The sequence below is a fragment of the Xyrauchen texanus genome, chromosome 26, assembly GCF_025860055.1.
Source record: "Xyrauchen texanus isolate HMW12.3.18 chromosome 26, RBS_HiC_50CHRs, whole genome shotgun sequence".
In the NCBI taxonomy this organism is placed as follows: domain Eukaryota; kingdom Metazoa; phylum Chordata; class Actinopteri; order Cypriniformes; family Catostomidae; genus Xyrauchen; species Xyrauchen texanus.
The window spans coordinates 37,001,279-37,017,511 of NC_068301.1; the positions used below are offsets into that span (position 1 = coordinate 37,001,279).

General features: G+C 36.5%; 1 protein-coding gene across 1 annotated transcript in view; it reads right to left on the reverse strand.

The window, feature by feature from the left end:
- Positions 1–7,512: 7,512 nt before the first annotated feature.
- The window catches only part of LOC127619542 (tripartite motif-containing protein 16-like), a 171,110-nt gene continuing 162,389 nt past the window's right edge, over positions 7,513–16,233 (reverse strand). Inside the window, exon 7 of the mRNA XM_052092399.1 lies at positions 7,513–8,288. Coding sequence (XP_051948359.1) covers positions 7,884–8,288 — 405 coding nt within the window. The 3' untranslated portion in view covers positions 7,513–7,883. The remainder of the gene's footprint in view (positions 8,289–16,233) is intronic.

Below are 16,233 nucleotides of genomic sequence, written 5' to 3' on the forward strand. Positions count from 1 at the left end.
ATGGCATGCAAGGTCTACTGCAGGGCACAAATGTGATCTAGGCACCACCACACACTCCCTGTGATGGAGTGAAGGAATCCAACTTCACTCACAATGTTGCTTTTATCACTGAAACGAGCGAATGAAAAAAATAGTTACAGTTACAATATCCACAATACGAGTTAGCTACAATTGCAATGTAATTATTAATAATACATGTAATGTATTTTTCTATCACAATGAGCAAAACAAAAGGGAACTCATCTATTATCAGTATGAAGACGGATGAAAAATCCATGCGTGCTCACTGCAGTCTTACGTAGGCTAGCCAAAAATACTGTTAAGTACCGTTTTGTTTCCTTCGAGCAATAAATACGTTAAAATGCCGTTATACTTTGTCTACGTCATTTCACAAAAACAAAAAAATGGCAATGTACTGCTTTTGAACATAACAGGATTATACTCTTGAAAATTTGCCGTAAATTTACAGCAATTTCTAACAGTGCGGAGAAAGGCAAGTTGACTTTCTCCAAAGGTTTTTTCTCTATTTCTGTCACCTGATGGGGTTTGGGTTCCTTGCCACTCTCACCCTTGACTTAGTTAGTCTGGGACAATTTACATTCAGCAATATTGTTGATTTGACTGCACTAACAATATCAGATGAGAAAAAGTTGAACAGAATTGAGCTGAATAATGACACTACTGTCTTATTATAACTGAATTGAACATTTTTCTTAATGAATTAATTATACACAGTTATTAATCATTTATGTGTGTTTTTAAGTCTTGCCAATTTAAACATTCAAGTTGAAGAAGATGCAAAAGAGATCTCAATTAGGTAGTTGCGCTGTGGGAGATTTTTATTTTTTTCTTTGCGCACATATCCAAGGAATGTACATAAAGCTGGGTCTCAGACAGCGCACAACTGCCATATTGAGTTGTCTTTCACATCTTCTTAAACTTGAACGGACAAATTCACACATTTATGTCAAAATGCTTGATGAGTAGTAACTCAGTCGTCCTTAAGTAAACTATAGGGCTGTGTAGTGGCAACAAAGTCAGGATAAGATACATATCATGATACTGGGGCCACAATACACATACTGATATTAATTGAAATGATCTAGATTGAATTAATACAGTAAAGATTATTTTACATTTGATTACTTTGATATCTGTACCTGAAATCTACTGTTAGACCTCCTCGAAAAGCCTTTAATGAAACTTTATTTCATTTGTATCTTTGTTCAATTGTGTTTATTTGTGCTATTGCTTGTAATTTGACTCTTTGCTCTTATAATTGTCAATTGTTTTAATATTCTTTAAATATTGTTTAAAATTTATATTAGTTACGCTATTAGTTTTTGCTGTGGAAATTGAAGTAGGGAATTATTATTTATTTTTTTCATTTTCAGTTATTACAGATTACATGGGTACATTTTATTTATTTATTCCTTTGTTTTGTGGTGGGACCAGTGAATTTTTGTCAGGGCAAGTAAGAATTTGAACCATTGGCCCGAGCAGGGCAGTAGCATAAGTCCTTAGCGTTGAGGCCTGCCGCTGTTTTACTGCCGAATTAAAATTTGAGCATCATTAATTGTTACTTTCCCATGAAGATTTTTTATTATTATTTCTATTGTAACGTACATGTAAATGTGATATAATGTGACCGAAATCAAAAGTTTCAGTGTGCCTGTATTTGATTGTTTGTTAGCAGATAAAGGATGCTAACACTGCACAGAAAACGCTGCCCCAAATGGATAGGTATTCAGGTTGGCATTGGAGGGGTTGGCATTACAGTACGAAGTCTCACAATGGGCATGATTGCCCTGTACTGAACTTTACTACCATTATCCCTCTAATACTGGCAAGGATTTACATTTCATCCATCTGTCATGTGCCACAGATGCAGAGTTCTTACTAGTCAAACAACACTAACTCACCCCCTCCTTATTTTCACATAGAGCTCCCTGAAATTATTAAATTAATGAAGGAGTGTGTGCGGTGTGTTCGGTCATTGATTCGCTCACCTGGCGGGACCCCCTCATTGGCAATGTCATCTAATACTGTGGTCAATGAAATTTAAATGGTATGTTACAATTAAGGGCTAATGTATCTGTCACTTAACAGCCATAGTTCATTCATGGGTGTTTAGAATGCTGAATTTCCACCATGTAACTTTATGGTAAAATGGATCAATCTTAAAGTGATCTATCTGTCAGAACAGCGAGCAAGTACTGAACTCCCTACAGAGTCCCTTTCCCATTGAATTGCATTTGAATGGCTTGTTATAATTGACTGAAAGTTTAAACTGGCAAGGTTTAAAAATGCATGACAAACTGTAATGACAATTCAGCATTGTAACATCACGCGAGTATAACCGCAACAGAGACTATAGTCCAACATTTTAACCGGCTGTCAAAAAGTTCTACTGGTTTGTGTCTACTGGTATATTGCCCACACCTAACCTCCACACCACAGGTCAAACCACTCCATATTGGAACATATAGACTACTAGCAGTGTTTTTCAAACAAAGCTTGATTTAAGCACATTATTTTCACTTTGGAATAATATTTATTCCTCAGAGGTAGATGTCCCAACTATGTATTAATTTGTCAGTTGACTCTCTCTCTTTCTCACTCCCTCCCTCTCTCTATACAGCTCCCCTTGGCTGGAAGTGCAGTGACTGTCCCGAAGAGGTTCTTCCAGTGGCTGAACAGATCTTGCATGACCATGTTTGCCCAGGAGCTGGCTGTTCTGGTGTTCACAAAGGAAATCCTTGCAGAGTCCACCCTGACAGGGATATCTGGGAAAGGGGACTCCCAAAAAAGTCAGCTGGATGTTGCCAAAGTGCAGGACATAACAGATCTGTCTGTTATTTTCTTGAGTTACATTTTTGTCTGTAATATTGTTGGTAAAAATTTTCATTTTATAGCTTCAGGATTGCATGGACATGTGGAGGAAAACACCAGTAATTGTTTGGGCTGGTATTGACACCAATTTCCACGATTCAATTTCGATTCACAAGGTTTTCTCAAGGAAAAAAATCTCTCAACTAAGACTGTAAACCGCAGGGAACCACAGTTGGTGTATTACTACAATAAAGCTTAACATATGTTTTTATAATAGCTTTGTAATGACATAAATATATTCATGATACAGATTTCAGTAAGTTGTACTGAATCTTTCAACACACCTTCTGATTTTCGTTTATGTCTTCCTATACCTAGTAGTAAAGAGGAAGAGATGATTGGTTCACATGCCACATGAACTGAGGCACTACAGAAATCTGTCACACCAAAGTGGTGTTTATTGTTTGAAATTCAGAATGAAATGGGTAGAATTTGAAATCTGAGACTTTCTTAACAATCATACAAAAGCACAAAGCTTATTGCTATTTATTGAATAAGAGTTTTGTTCATTCATCAGCTGAAAATAGCTAGACTGAAAAATGTATTATTGGGATTTAAGAAACGACATCGTTCATCAAAATGAGAATCGGAAGTCAATATTTTGAACCCAGCCCTAATAACCGTTAAATACAGTATACAACAGAAGTGAGTATACCCCTGTGCAATATTAAATATAAGTTAAGATATATAAATGTAAATGTATTATGAGTGGAACAAGTTCAGTATTTGGTCCTATTTATAATCATAAACTAACAGTATTGATGTGACTTTATTACAAATATATGTAACAGTATGAATTGTGCAACAACAGTAAGTACTTCTGGAGACTGTTAGTTATGTTAGCCAGTATTTTTGTGTATCCAAAGGCATTCATCTATAAATGTCATCCCCATGCATACACCTTTTGTTCTCATTGCAGGTGTATTTTCCATTTGTTTCTACTTTGTGGACTGTGTTTCCAGTACAGTCTTTCTAACATCTTTTCTTTGACTATTCATATTAAAAAATACTATTCTGTTGAACTTGAATAGTGTTGTATCATTTGATTTCTATTGTGATTTTACATGGGTGTACTCGCTTCTGTTGCATACTGTATGTTTGACTATATACTGGAAGCAATATTGACATGACATACTGATACAATTCCTCACTGTAATCCTCATGTACTTTTTATTAAGTAGTACTGGTTTAATACAGACTGATGTAGTGGAAAGAAAAAGTTGTATGAACATGTCTTCTGAACTTACCTCTTCTACTTTGTTAACAGATGCTGTTCTTGCGGAGTTTCCACACACAAGTGCGTCTGATGTGCGAGCGGTCATCAGGTGCAAGAGTAACAATGAGCATTTCAGCAAGAAATATAACACTGCGTAGTTTATGTGTGGCCTCTGTTCCAACACGTTTTATTGTTTGTTTCAGCGTTCTTTTAATTTAAAAGCATGGTTGGTACATTTTATGTTTTACAATTATAAAATATGTGAGATAGAAATAAACACTGTTTGAGTTGTTAATGCCACGTGTCTCTGTCTGTTATTGAAGATATATTTGATTTATTGTAATGGCCTTGTGCATTCAGCATTGGGTAAAATAGTCAATATCATCAATAATAAAAAAACAAGACTAACAAGGGAAATCCATGAACTAATAGTACAGGTAGATAGCAATAAAAACGATACGACAGATACAAAATAAGGTCGAGGAAAAACAAAAAGAACTTGAAGAACTTCTTCAAGAACGATCGAATGTAATCTATTACAAAAATTAAGCAAACTGGATGAAATATGGAGAAAAATGCACAAAATTCTTTCTAAATCTCCAATACAGGAACGCTAAGTAACTGAAGATGGAGTCATCTATGATTCCCCGAATGATATCTTAAAAGAGGACATTCATTATTTTAGGCAGATGTTGTATTTTCCGTCTCGTCCTGTCCCACTGAATGAAGATTATGGTAAGGAATTCTTTAATATAATATAAAAAATGGACAGAAAGATCAGTGCGAAGTCCAAATTACAGAGGAAGAACTTTTTGAGGCTATTAAATCCTTTCAGTCTGGAAAAACCCCAGGGCTTGACGGCATTCCGGTCGAGGAATATCAAGTTTTTTTGATTGACTAAAAGCTCATTGTTAGATTGTTTGAACTACTCCTATAGAAACGGTCGTCAGGTACTCAGCAGGATGGTCTGATTTCTCTATTATTAAAACAAGATCCAGATGGCAAATATAAAGACCCAGTCTATGGAAAAAACTGCAGGCCCCTTACACTTCAATGTTGTGATGCTGTTAGGGTTACCTCGTCATGTTTCACTGTTGCCCCTTTGTTAACCATTTTTGTCACTTTTGTTATTCCGTAGTTTTCACTTTTGTCCCTTGTGTAGCTCCTCAGTCTCCCTGTTAGCGTTCGTGTTCTCAGTTAATTGTTTTCACCTGCCCTTGTTTATTTGCCTTTGGTTTCTGTTTATCCCCTTGTTATCTTGTTTGAGTTCTGTTTGTTCATTGGCCCCTTGTCCTCTGTCTACGTATTTAAACCCTGTCTGTTTGTTCAGTCGCTGTCGATCGTTGAATGTTGTTAGCCTGGTATGTGTCCCCTGCCCGTTTTTCTCAGTCTTGTGTTTATTTCCCCATTGAGGGTTTTTCTTTGTGTTTATTGATTTATCGGTTCCAAATAAAGTAAGATTGCATTTAGACCCACTCTCCTCGTCTGCCGTCGCTGCCTCCGTTCGTAACAGATGCAAAATGCAGAGCACTCCGAATTAAAAGGGTTTTACCAGGTATTGTTCATCCTGACCAGACAGGTTTCACACATGGACAATACATTGGAGATAATATACCACAATTACTAGAAATACTAGAACATCATGAAACATATAAGAAGCCAGGAATGGTATTTCTAGCGGATTTTGAAAAGGCATTTGATAAAGTTAGACTGGATTTTATTTATATATGTATGCCGATGACTCAAGTTTTATATTTCAAAGTATCTCTCTTTTTCAAACAAGCATTACAGAGCTGGCTACAATTTCAATTTCATCCCCCTGAAAAGATAGAACAAATATTACAACAAATAATACGGCTGAACTCAAATGTGCTGCTTGATAAAATACCTGTATTTATGAGAAAGGTGTTTGAAAAGGGTATTTTCTTCTTAAATGATATTGTAAATTGGAATGGTAGAGTTATGTCCTGCTGTTAAACATCAAAGCATAGTTGAAAGATATGTGTTGTGTAGAAACCCAAAGGGGGTGGCCAGTAGAGATAGATGGGATGGGCTGAGGGGAGCTGAGGGTTGGGATGTGGAATTGGACACAAGTGGGAATGGAGTTGTTGTGTGAGAGATAGAATGATGGTCAAAGATAAGGGTAGAAAAAAGAAAAGTTAATAAAAAGTACATTTGAATGACACTAAGTGACAGTATTATTAAAACTAATGGCGGTGTGCATGAGGCTGATGTCGTGCAGTTGTTTGTACACATGTATATACAAACATTCTTATTCAAATAAACATATACAAGAACACACACATACATGTAATAGTGCAGACATGCACACAAACATAGAAAGTTCACTTTGCTGTTATGATTTTAATTGTCCTTGAAGCCCTTTGTTTGAAATGTATTGTTGTTGTTGTTGTTGTTGTTTTTGTATTGTTGCTTGTTGTTTCCTTTTGTTTCTTCTTTAGTTCATTATTTTGGTTGTTGGTGCATTAGGGGTTCTTGGGGGTGGGAAATTAAATTAATCATTTTTTATTTTATTGTATTTTTTCTGCTGGGGGGGACTGTGTGATGGGTCTCGAATGGTTGAGGAACAGCTATTGGGGATCTGTGGGGGGATTTTGGGGATTTTTTGAGCAGGACTTTTACTCCGGATGCTTCTGTGTGTCGCTCTGAATGGGAATCTGTTGGATGACTGATGTGATGTGGTTGTTGAGCGGCTTCACTGCAAGTATTTTGTATGTTTAGAATATTAAATAATAATAATAATAATAAAAAAGTATGTTCTTTGAAAGTGTATTATTCTCATAAAACTCATCTTTTTAAAGTTTTCTTAAGTGTATTTTTCTCACAAGGACAACCAAGATGCAGTGGAGTATACAAGAAGAGTATTTCTTGAAAATATACTCAAAACATTTTAACAAGTATTTAATTTCCATTTGAGTTCAAGTAACACACTAAAGTTGAAATGATTATTAAGTATACTTTTGTGTAAATATGTTTTAGTATGCTAGTCAATAAATCCAATTCATTCTATTCTTTAAAGCGCACTAAAAGAGCATTGAAACATAATGATTTCAAATGATACTCTTAAATTAACATTCAAACAATATATGTTACAAACACACTCATGAAAGTGTTTTCCCTTCCAGAACACTGAAATATTCTATTCATTTATTTCAATTCTATTTCCTGTAAGTATACTTTTCAAACTATGTGTGCTACTTACACTTAAGTGCACTTCTTTTTCACAAGAGTATACTTCTGCTATATTTCATCTATAACCATTTTAAACATGATTTGAGCAATTCTTCAGTTTTTATGACTGTATGGAATATGAATCATTTTAGAAATGCATTTGTGACAGTGCAGGTGAAATAAACATGTAAAAACACACATAATGAAGGATTTTCCATTGAGTTTTATTGTTTTGTGCAAATACATATTTGATGTCTTTAATAAACCCTTTGTGTGATGATTCAATGACAAGTTACTTTGTGTAGTAATAATAATAATAAAAATGATTTCTTTTCTAATGTAATAAAACTGAATTCAAATGAATTATATAAACACACAGAAAAACATTCACTCCCCCGACTCAAACACACACTATACTCATGTGATCTGTGTTTTTATTTTTACACTTGAATGAATATTAGATTCATCTGATGAACATGTTTGTACTCTAGAAATGTCTGTTTCTGTTACAGAAGTTCAGCTGTAGTTTTTATTTCATGATTGTTGTGATATAACAGTATTGTGTGTACAATCACTTTATTATCTACACTGTTAGATCACACAGTTTCACTGATGATGATGATGATGATGAAGAAATGATTCTAAATCCAGGATATAGAGGTTGAGTGAATGTGGTCTGGACTCTGTGGATGAGGGTCATTGTGTCAGAGACGCTGTAGAAGCTCAGAGTTCCTGCACTGTGATCCACATACACTCCTATTCTACAGGATCTGGACACTACAGGGAGATCAGTGAGTTTGTTATTGTGACTGAATGAACATCTGGATGAAGAGCAAAACAAACCCCAGGACTGATCATTATATCCAAATAAACTCTCATAACCATCTCCCTTCCTGCTGATGCTCTTATATGACACTGATATAAACACATAAACACTCCACTCAATCTCCCAGTAACAGCGTCCACACACACTCTCTCTACACAACACCTGATTATAACCATCAAATCTGTCTGGATGATCAGGATACTTCTGGAGTGTGTTTGTGTAAGTAGCTGCTCTGTTTCCCGCAGATAGTCGGATGTTTTTATTCACTGTATTTGGATCCAGAGTGAACTGATGGAAATCTGATGAAGATAAAACACACTGAAATTGAGGAATTATGAATTTGACACATTAAAATAAAGATTTATTTGAATATTTCATGTATCTGAACTCTTCATTTCTCCTGTTCAATGTATCAAGTGTGTTCAGTAAAGATTACCTTTGTGAAAATGTAAATTTATGAAATATACAAACTATTGGATTACGATTCAGAGTCAGTATTGAGTTGATTTTTGAGCACAAGAGACAAAAAGAGTGGAATTTGATCAGGATTGATTTGGATTTTTGATTGAGTTCATTCACTTGTGTGATCTGGGCAAATGTGACTCTGTCTCTGTAGGACACAGATTTCAGTAGTTCACAAGTTCATGTAATCCTGCTTTGAGGATCGTGTAAATGTGTGTGTCTCGCTGTCCTGAGCTGAAGGGCTCGAGGCTTGACCTGAGATCAAATACCCCCAAAAGATGCCATTAAACGAGACAGCTGAGCTGTTGTCTGAGTCGGGGTACTCGAGTTCAGACTCGGACTCACTCAACACTCAGTCAACCAATAAATACACTTCAATGTTACTACAGAGACTTCCATTGTAAGTGTCTCACTGGAAACTCCATTTGTGCTTTTTATAAAGAAAAGGAGAGACGAGTCAAATTCATATTTGTGATAATCAATATTCTGCCACAAATGCTGTTGATTGAGCTGAACTTGTTTTGAACCCGAACATTCCTTTAAATGTTGAGATGTGGGGATTGTATGTTGTATTTTAGGTTCCAGTGTTGTGAATTTTGTGTTAAAATGTGTTCCTGACATGACAAGTCTACTCATAATTACGCATGAAATATGACATTATATGATAGAATACGCTACGTGGAATTTATCAATTAAAAAGGCTCAAATGTGGTTAAATAGTGAAAAACAAAAGATCAAATAAATCTCAGGATTTCTCTAGAGGATCATTTGAGATCAAACTAAATTGAAAATGAAGTAGAAATAAAAAGTCAATTCAGTTGGAAACATAACTTGATTGTAATGACTATCACAGCTTTCACTTTCTTTAGTTCAGTGTTTCTCGACCTTTTTCCTGCACGACACACTTTTTACCACTAAAAGTTTCAACGGCACACACGATCCCACATAGTCGAACCATCGTCAGTATTTTCCTTTTCAAGAACTTGTTTTCTGTCCGTCTTAGTAGCGTGTTTACTTGTAATGTTTGAAATTCGGCTATACAAAAACAACAGCAAATAAACATGTCACATGGGTAGGCTACTCTGTGTGAGGTCACAGGTGACAAGAGCGCTAAATAGATCATGAAAAAACAACACATTTGCTTCTTTTCTAATTTGTAGATTTGATCTTGCAATGCCACAACAAATTACAGGGATGCAAACTCATGAGGGGAGAAAAAGGGAAGACAATCACTGGTCCAACAACATTTTTTCTGGGGATATTTAAAAAATAAAATAAGCTAAAAGCCCCAATTCCAGCTATTTTACTGATTCATGTTTATTCAAGTTTACAATTGTGCAGAATTATCTGAAAAATAAAGAGTATTTTGGTGAGGCTTCTGTTTCACAAATTTATTCAATTTTATGAACTGATTATTTCAGTGACCCTTCTGGAAATGTCACTAGGTGACTGACAAATGAGCCGCCTTATGTGCTATGAGTGAATCAGTGAATCATTTTGAGTCGTTCATGACCGAAATCTGCCAAGAGACTTTATAGTGTTTAATTATTAAAAGAACAAAGCAGATCTAAAGTCTTCCTTCAGTCTGAGCATTATTCTTCATCCAAAAACAACAAGAATAGTCTAATAATAGTGTTTCAATAACGTCCTCACCTTCTCCTTTATTAAAACTTGCATGACTACAAATCTACTGACTTCAGTAGAAGAATTATAAACACATCAGATCTACGGATCATTTTCCTACAGTATTTCAACTGCTGAACATGACTTTTATCAGAAAAGACCACAATAATAGACAAATAATAATCATTTTGAGTTTCAATAATGTTCTTTCCTCATTGTAAAGTGCATTTCACATGAGTTGAGTCGAGACGCCAAGCGCGATCGCCTCCACATGACAAGAGTTACAGAAAGCGTCACAGAGGGGATTTTACCAGTTTGTCATGTAAAAAGCTGGAGATGTGCACAATAAACATTGAACACATTTATTTGGAAGAGAGAAAAAGTTTGCAGTTGCTTTGATAGCAGAAAGTAATAAAAGGACTCGCTTATGTTTAGGTCGAGCGTTTTCTTGGTGAATTTAAATGAGATCAATATCTGGGGTCTCTGATATTCATAAACGATAAGATAATATTTAATTAAAAGAAATTATGAGACATTCAATGTCTCTTCACAAATTTGGACAGTTTTTAATATTTCTTGTTGCTTAATCTCAAAGACATTATTGGTGAAGCAAAAACATGTGTGTCACTTCATAGACTTCAATGTAGTTCTGTAGCTTGACGCTGAGTCATGTGATGACCATTAACACATATAAATATCACTCAATTCTGCACATTAATCATTGCTCTAAACAATCACAAAAGTGACCGATTATGGTTTCAAAATGGCAAGTTTGTGTTTGTATTCCTAAAATTATTACTTTTGTATGCATTTATTTATTTGGTTGAATTTGATCATTTTACCCAACACACCTGACAATCTTTCACGGCACACTAGTGTGCGGCACAGTGGTTGGGAAACACTGCTTTAGTTTATGTTTGAGTTTAAGAAAATGTCAACAGAACACAATAAGAAGTGTGTTGAAGGACAGTTTTGTCTTGATACACCTAAAGCACAATCTTTCATTCTGAAACCACTTTAAAGTTTGTTCAGCAGGAAACTAATCATAAAATATAGAGCTGATTTTGTTACATTTATAATGACAGTTGTGTTTTCTTAGTTGTGAAAGTTAAAATAATCTTAAAATATTGATGTTGAGTTTACGGTTACAATCTGAATTCAGATTCATGAACAGATTCATTCGGACTCGGACTGACGCAACGTGCCGCTCCGGGTGGGAAATTTAGATAAGTGAACATATGAGCTGTCAATAAGAGATGTTTCACATATATACAGCGCCTATGCAGCCAGTTTGTGGAATTAGCTTTGAGCAATAATCTGCTTCTGTGAACAGAGATTAGGAAGAAAGACAGAGTAAAAATAACACTTAAAGTGGTCAACGTCAATGCTGTAAAACGAATGAGCTGCTGCGGCCGCTTCTGTTGAAAAACGAGATGATTTATATAGAAAAGATGTTCTGATGAAGATGAATGTTTTGCAGTGAAGTTGCATTTGATGATTCGAGTCACTTGCATGGGTTAGTTCATGGGCAATGGGCGGGGCCACATGCAGGAAGACTCCACGCTACATAGAGTTAAGCAGCAGTTTATATACGCTTACTCAGGCAATGTGATTGGTCGGATTAAATGAACTTGCTCCTGCCGCACATAGTTTATAAAACTCAGTCTCTTTAATCTCACCCTCTTGTGTCTCACAAGTGCAGTTATTGTTACAGTTATTATTAAGTGTAGCAACAGTTCAGGCTGCTCACGTTAGTAAGCTTGTTCTTATTCGCGCCTCTCCCTGATCTATTCATGCTTTGCTGTATGGATGGGCGGAGAGTTTGCCCAGAGCAGAACCATACCACCAACACCAACAGACGCTTAACATTTGTCCTATCAATAAAGTATTCATTCAGTATTCAAGTTAGTTTTCATTTGATGGAAGATGTCCTGACTGAAATCACATTTCTGGTAACTGCACAGCCTCAAAGCTTCATTCAGTCATAATGGGTTTATTACTCACTACACGGATGTGGTGACACAATTTGAGTTTTGCTGAGAACCATTAAATGAACATATTGCTCTACTATTTGAGCAGTAGTAAGTGTTGTTTTTCATTGGTTTCCTCATCAGTGAGTCTCATATTCTTCAACAATTACATTTGAAAGTGTTTTCTTGTCTTGGCGCTTAAATCACTACAAGTTTGTCGAGGGATCTGATGTAATGTAGTTTTGTTTCTCTCAAAAATGACACCTTAGTGACTTACATTTTAGGAAGTCCTGCCTGGTTCTGGGATCAATGTTGATGTGTGGGACTGTGGAAACTAACAGACATTGATAGTGTAAATTTCATGTACAGAGAAAATGATGCCTGTCTCCATTCCTCACATATTTCTGATATCCTCTTAAGATTTTCTGAGCAGAAAAATATCCAGTGTTTTACCTCTACCAGATAGTTTTCCAATCTCCTCCTTACAGAAATCCTCCAGTTTGTCTTTCAGTTGACACACAGATTCTCTCACGGCATCAAAAGAACAGAGAAAACTGACAGTGATGTTGTCTGTAGATTCAGGAGGTGCAGAGAGAGACTGAAAACTCTACAGAGGAAAAATCTGAAAAATAGGCACAAATGAAAAAGCTCTTCTCTCATACACATTCTTGTATTTGCCACTTACACATGAGAACATTCTTGAATTCAACACTCAACATCAACTGACAGAATTCCTGACAACATTCCAGTTTGCATTTCAGCTGATAATTGTCATTCTGTTACCTGTAGGAAATGGATGTGATCGTCCGTGTTTGAAAGCGTCTGGAGCTCAGCGTCTCTCCTCCTCAGATCATCAATCTCCTGCTCCAGTCGCTCCAAGAGTCCTTCAGCTCGACTCACTGCAGCCTTTTCCTGACCTCTGATCAGCTGTGTCACCTCAGAGCGGCTTCTCTCAATGGAGCGCATCAGCTCAGTAAAGATCCTCTCACTGTCCTCCACTGCTGTCTGTGCAGAGCGCTGTTACACACACATTACAATCACACAGTGAAAGAACTCCAGCACTGGAGGAGAGTCCCAACTGAGTCTCAAACTCTCTTCTGCTCAAAACTCACCTTATGAGACTTCACAGCCTCTCTCAGCTTCTCAACATCTTTCTCCCTCTGCTGGATTCTCTGCTGCAATTTTATCTGTGTCTCCTTCAACTGTCTCTGTTAAACAAATAAATATCACATAAATGTAATACAGTTTTTAAAACCAGATTATTACAGTATGAGATCATGAAATAACATGAAGCAGAAGTGTGAGCATTTAACTTCAGTACATCAATGTGTAATAAATTCAGTTTATACCTCCTTCTCTTTCTCTCTGCTGCAGCTGATACAGTGTCGTGGTTTTTATGTTCGTCCATGGTACACAGCAGACATATGCAGTGCTGGTCAGTCCGACAGAAAACCTCCAGAATCTTCTCATGTTGAGTACAGATCATCTCCTGCAGTCGTCCAGTGGCATCAGTCACTTTGTGTGGCTTTCTTGAGTGAAACTCCTCATGACGCTCAAAATGAGTTTGACAGTAAGATTCCAGACACACCAGACAGGACTTGACGGCTTTGTGTTTTCTTCCAGTACAGACGTCACACTCCACATCTCCAACTCCAGCGTAACAGTGAGCAGAAACAGCAGCTTGAAGTTTAGTCTTCTTCAGTTTCTCCACCACTTCAGCCAGCATGGTGTTTTTATTTAAAGCAGGTCTTGGGGTGAAGGTCTGTCTGCATTGAGGGCAGCTGTAGACTCCTTCTGATCATCCTGATCCCAGCAGTCTGTAATACAGCTCATACAGTAACTGTGTCCACAGGGAATGGTCACTGGATCCTTCAGTAGATCCAGACACACTGAACAGCTGAACTGCTCCTCTGAAACTTCTGCCATTTCACTGCATGTACACACTGATAGAGCGACACAAACAACAGCTCAAGATCAGTTTAAGTTTCAGTTTCTCTGAACTGAGTTTCCTGATTCTGTATTTGAGACGTGTGCAAAACAGGTGTGTCTGTAAATTCACATATATTAAGAGTCCACTAGATGTCAGTCTCACACAGAAACTCAGAGTCAGTGAGAAAATAAAGTTGCTGTGAGTCAAGACATTCATACGCATCCATAATTACAGCAAAACTGAAAACTGTTCCTGCAGTTCCAGTTCCTTCATTCTCACACTGCTGTTGGGTTTCATTGACATGTCAAGCAGTGACTATCCCTTGTGAAAACAAAGTACACTCAAGCATACTTTTTCAGGGTAAATGTATATTTAATGCAACAAGTTCAACTTTTGAGTGTTTTTTGGACCCACTTAAATAGTGCTAAATATGTAATATTGTAACATCTTATAATGCACCGGAAATGTATTTAAATACATATATATTAATGAATTAAGAATATATTAAAGTATAATGTTGGATGTAATTAATATTAGCATTGTAATATTAGTTGTAATGCAACTTTAGTGCAAATAATTATGCAATTATAAAACATATTTCATATTGCACTTCAAATGTATTTTTATTATAATCTTAAATGTGTTTGCATATATACTGCTTTGCTATTTGTTTACAGTTCAGCTGCTTCTAAACACACTTTAATGCCACTAAATATGTGATTCAAAAACACAATCTAATACACTTGAAATGTATTTATTAATCATCATGAATGAACATGCAAATAGTTCAATTGTACATTAACATAAATTGTTTCCTAAGCAACATAAATTACGCTTAAATAAACCATCACATGATGTGCTATTTTTGTTCCACTGAAGAAAAGAAAAATGTGTCCAACTCAAAGTAAATAAAAAAGCATCACCTTGTTTTAGCAAACTCTAAAAATGACACGAAGTTAACATCGCTCAGTTCTTACAAATACAACATTTAACACTTTTCAGCTTTTAAAGTGCCTGACATCATAAATATTATTTAATTCTTAACATTTCCATTATAATACACATAAATATTAATCTTATAAATTAAAACCTGAGAGGCTAAGCATTTCTAATACAAAATAAAATTATATTTTCTGCAATTTGTAATAAAAAGAAAATAAATCCTTCCCATTTGCCAAATAACAACATGGTTTGCACACCAAGTAAATAACAACATGTATAACAACAAAATATCTGTGTCACTTTTAAAAGGAGGAAATCACTCCTGCTGCTTTACAGGGAGGTTTAGCATTGTTCATGTCGTCTCTCTACAGTGTGTCCATAATGATATTTTGGACACCAGTGGCTCCCAAACTTTGTACTCCTTTTAAGATCTAATCGAACTGTAGACTTTGCAACCTCTGGAATGCCATCCTGGGGGATGTTGTCCCCACTTTATGAACCACTCTCTGATTCGTCAGTACTGGCGCTGTAGTGCCTCCGCTCAGGTTCCACAGTTGGGGCAGGGATGCCAGATTGTGCCTTATGCCTGAGAGAGGAGATCCTCCTCAGTGTTATTTCCCATGGTGATCTGTACAGCATCTCCATCATTTCCGGATGCCATGGCTGGTTGGGCCATTTCGCACAACTAATAGAACCGCTTCCTTGTCCTCTCAGACTTTGCATATGAGTGAATAGGGCATACCAGGGAAACGATATTTGCATTTTGCCGGCCATTGCATCCATTCCCAGTGGGGCTTGGGACTTCGAATAACAAAAGGGACAGTAGGCACTCTCCACTGAGGCAAATAGATCAATTTCTGCTTTGCTGAATATTTCCCAAATCCTCAGAACAATTTGAGGATGAAGTCTCCATTCGCCCGGTATCACCCCTTAACGTGACAGTGGGCCCGCGCTGTAATTCAGGCTCCTGTCGCCACGCATGGGACAGAGGGCAATTTGGTTTGCTCACTGTATGATATAATGCGACGCTCACTATAGGGAAGTGGTTGCACATAATATTTGTGCTTTGAAGAGGAAAAATTGACTCTTTATTGAGAATGTGTGAGCATCTCGTGCATTTGAAATGAGCTCTATTCTTTTTTGCACTTATTGCAATTTTTATTGCATTTTATTTGAGTTC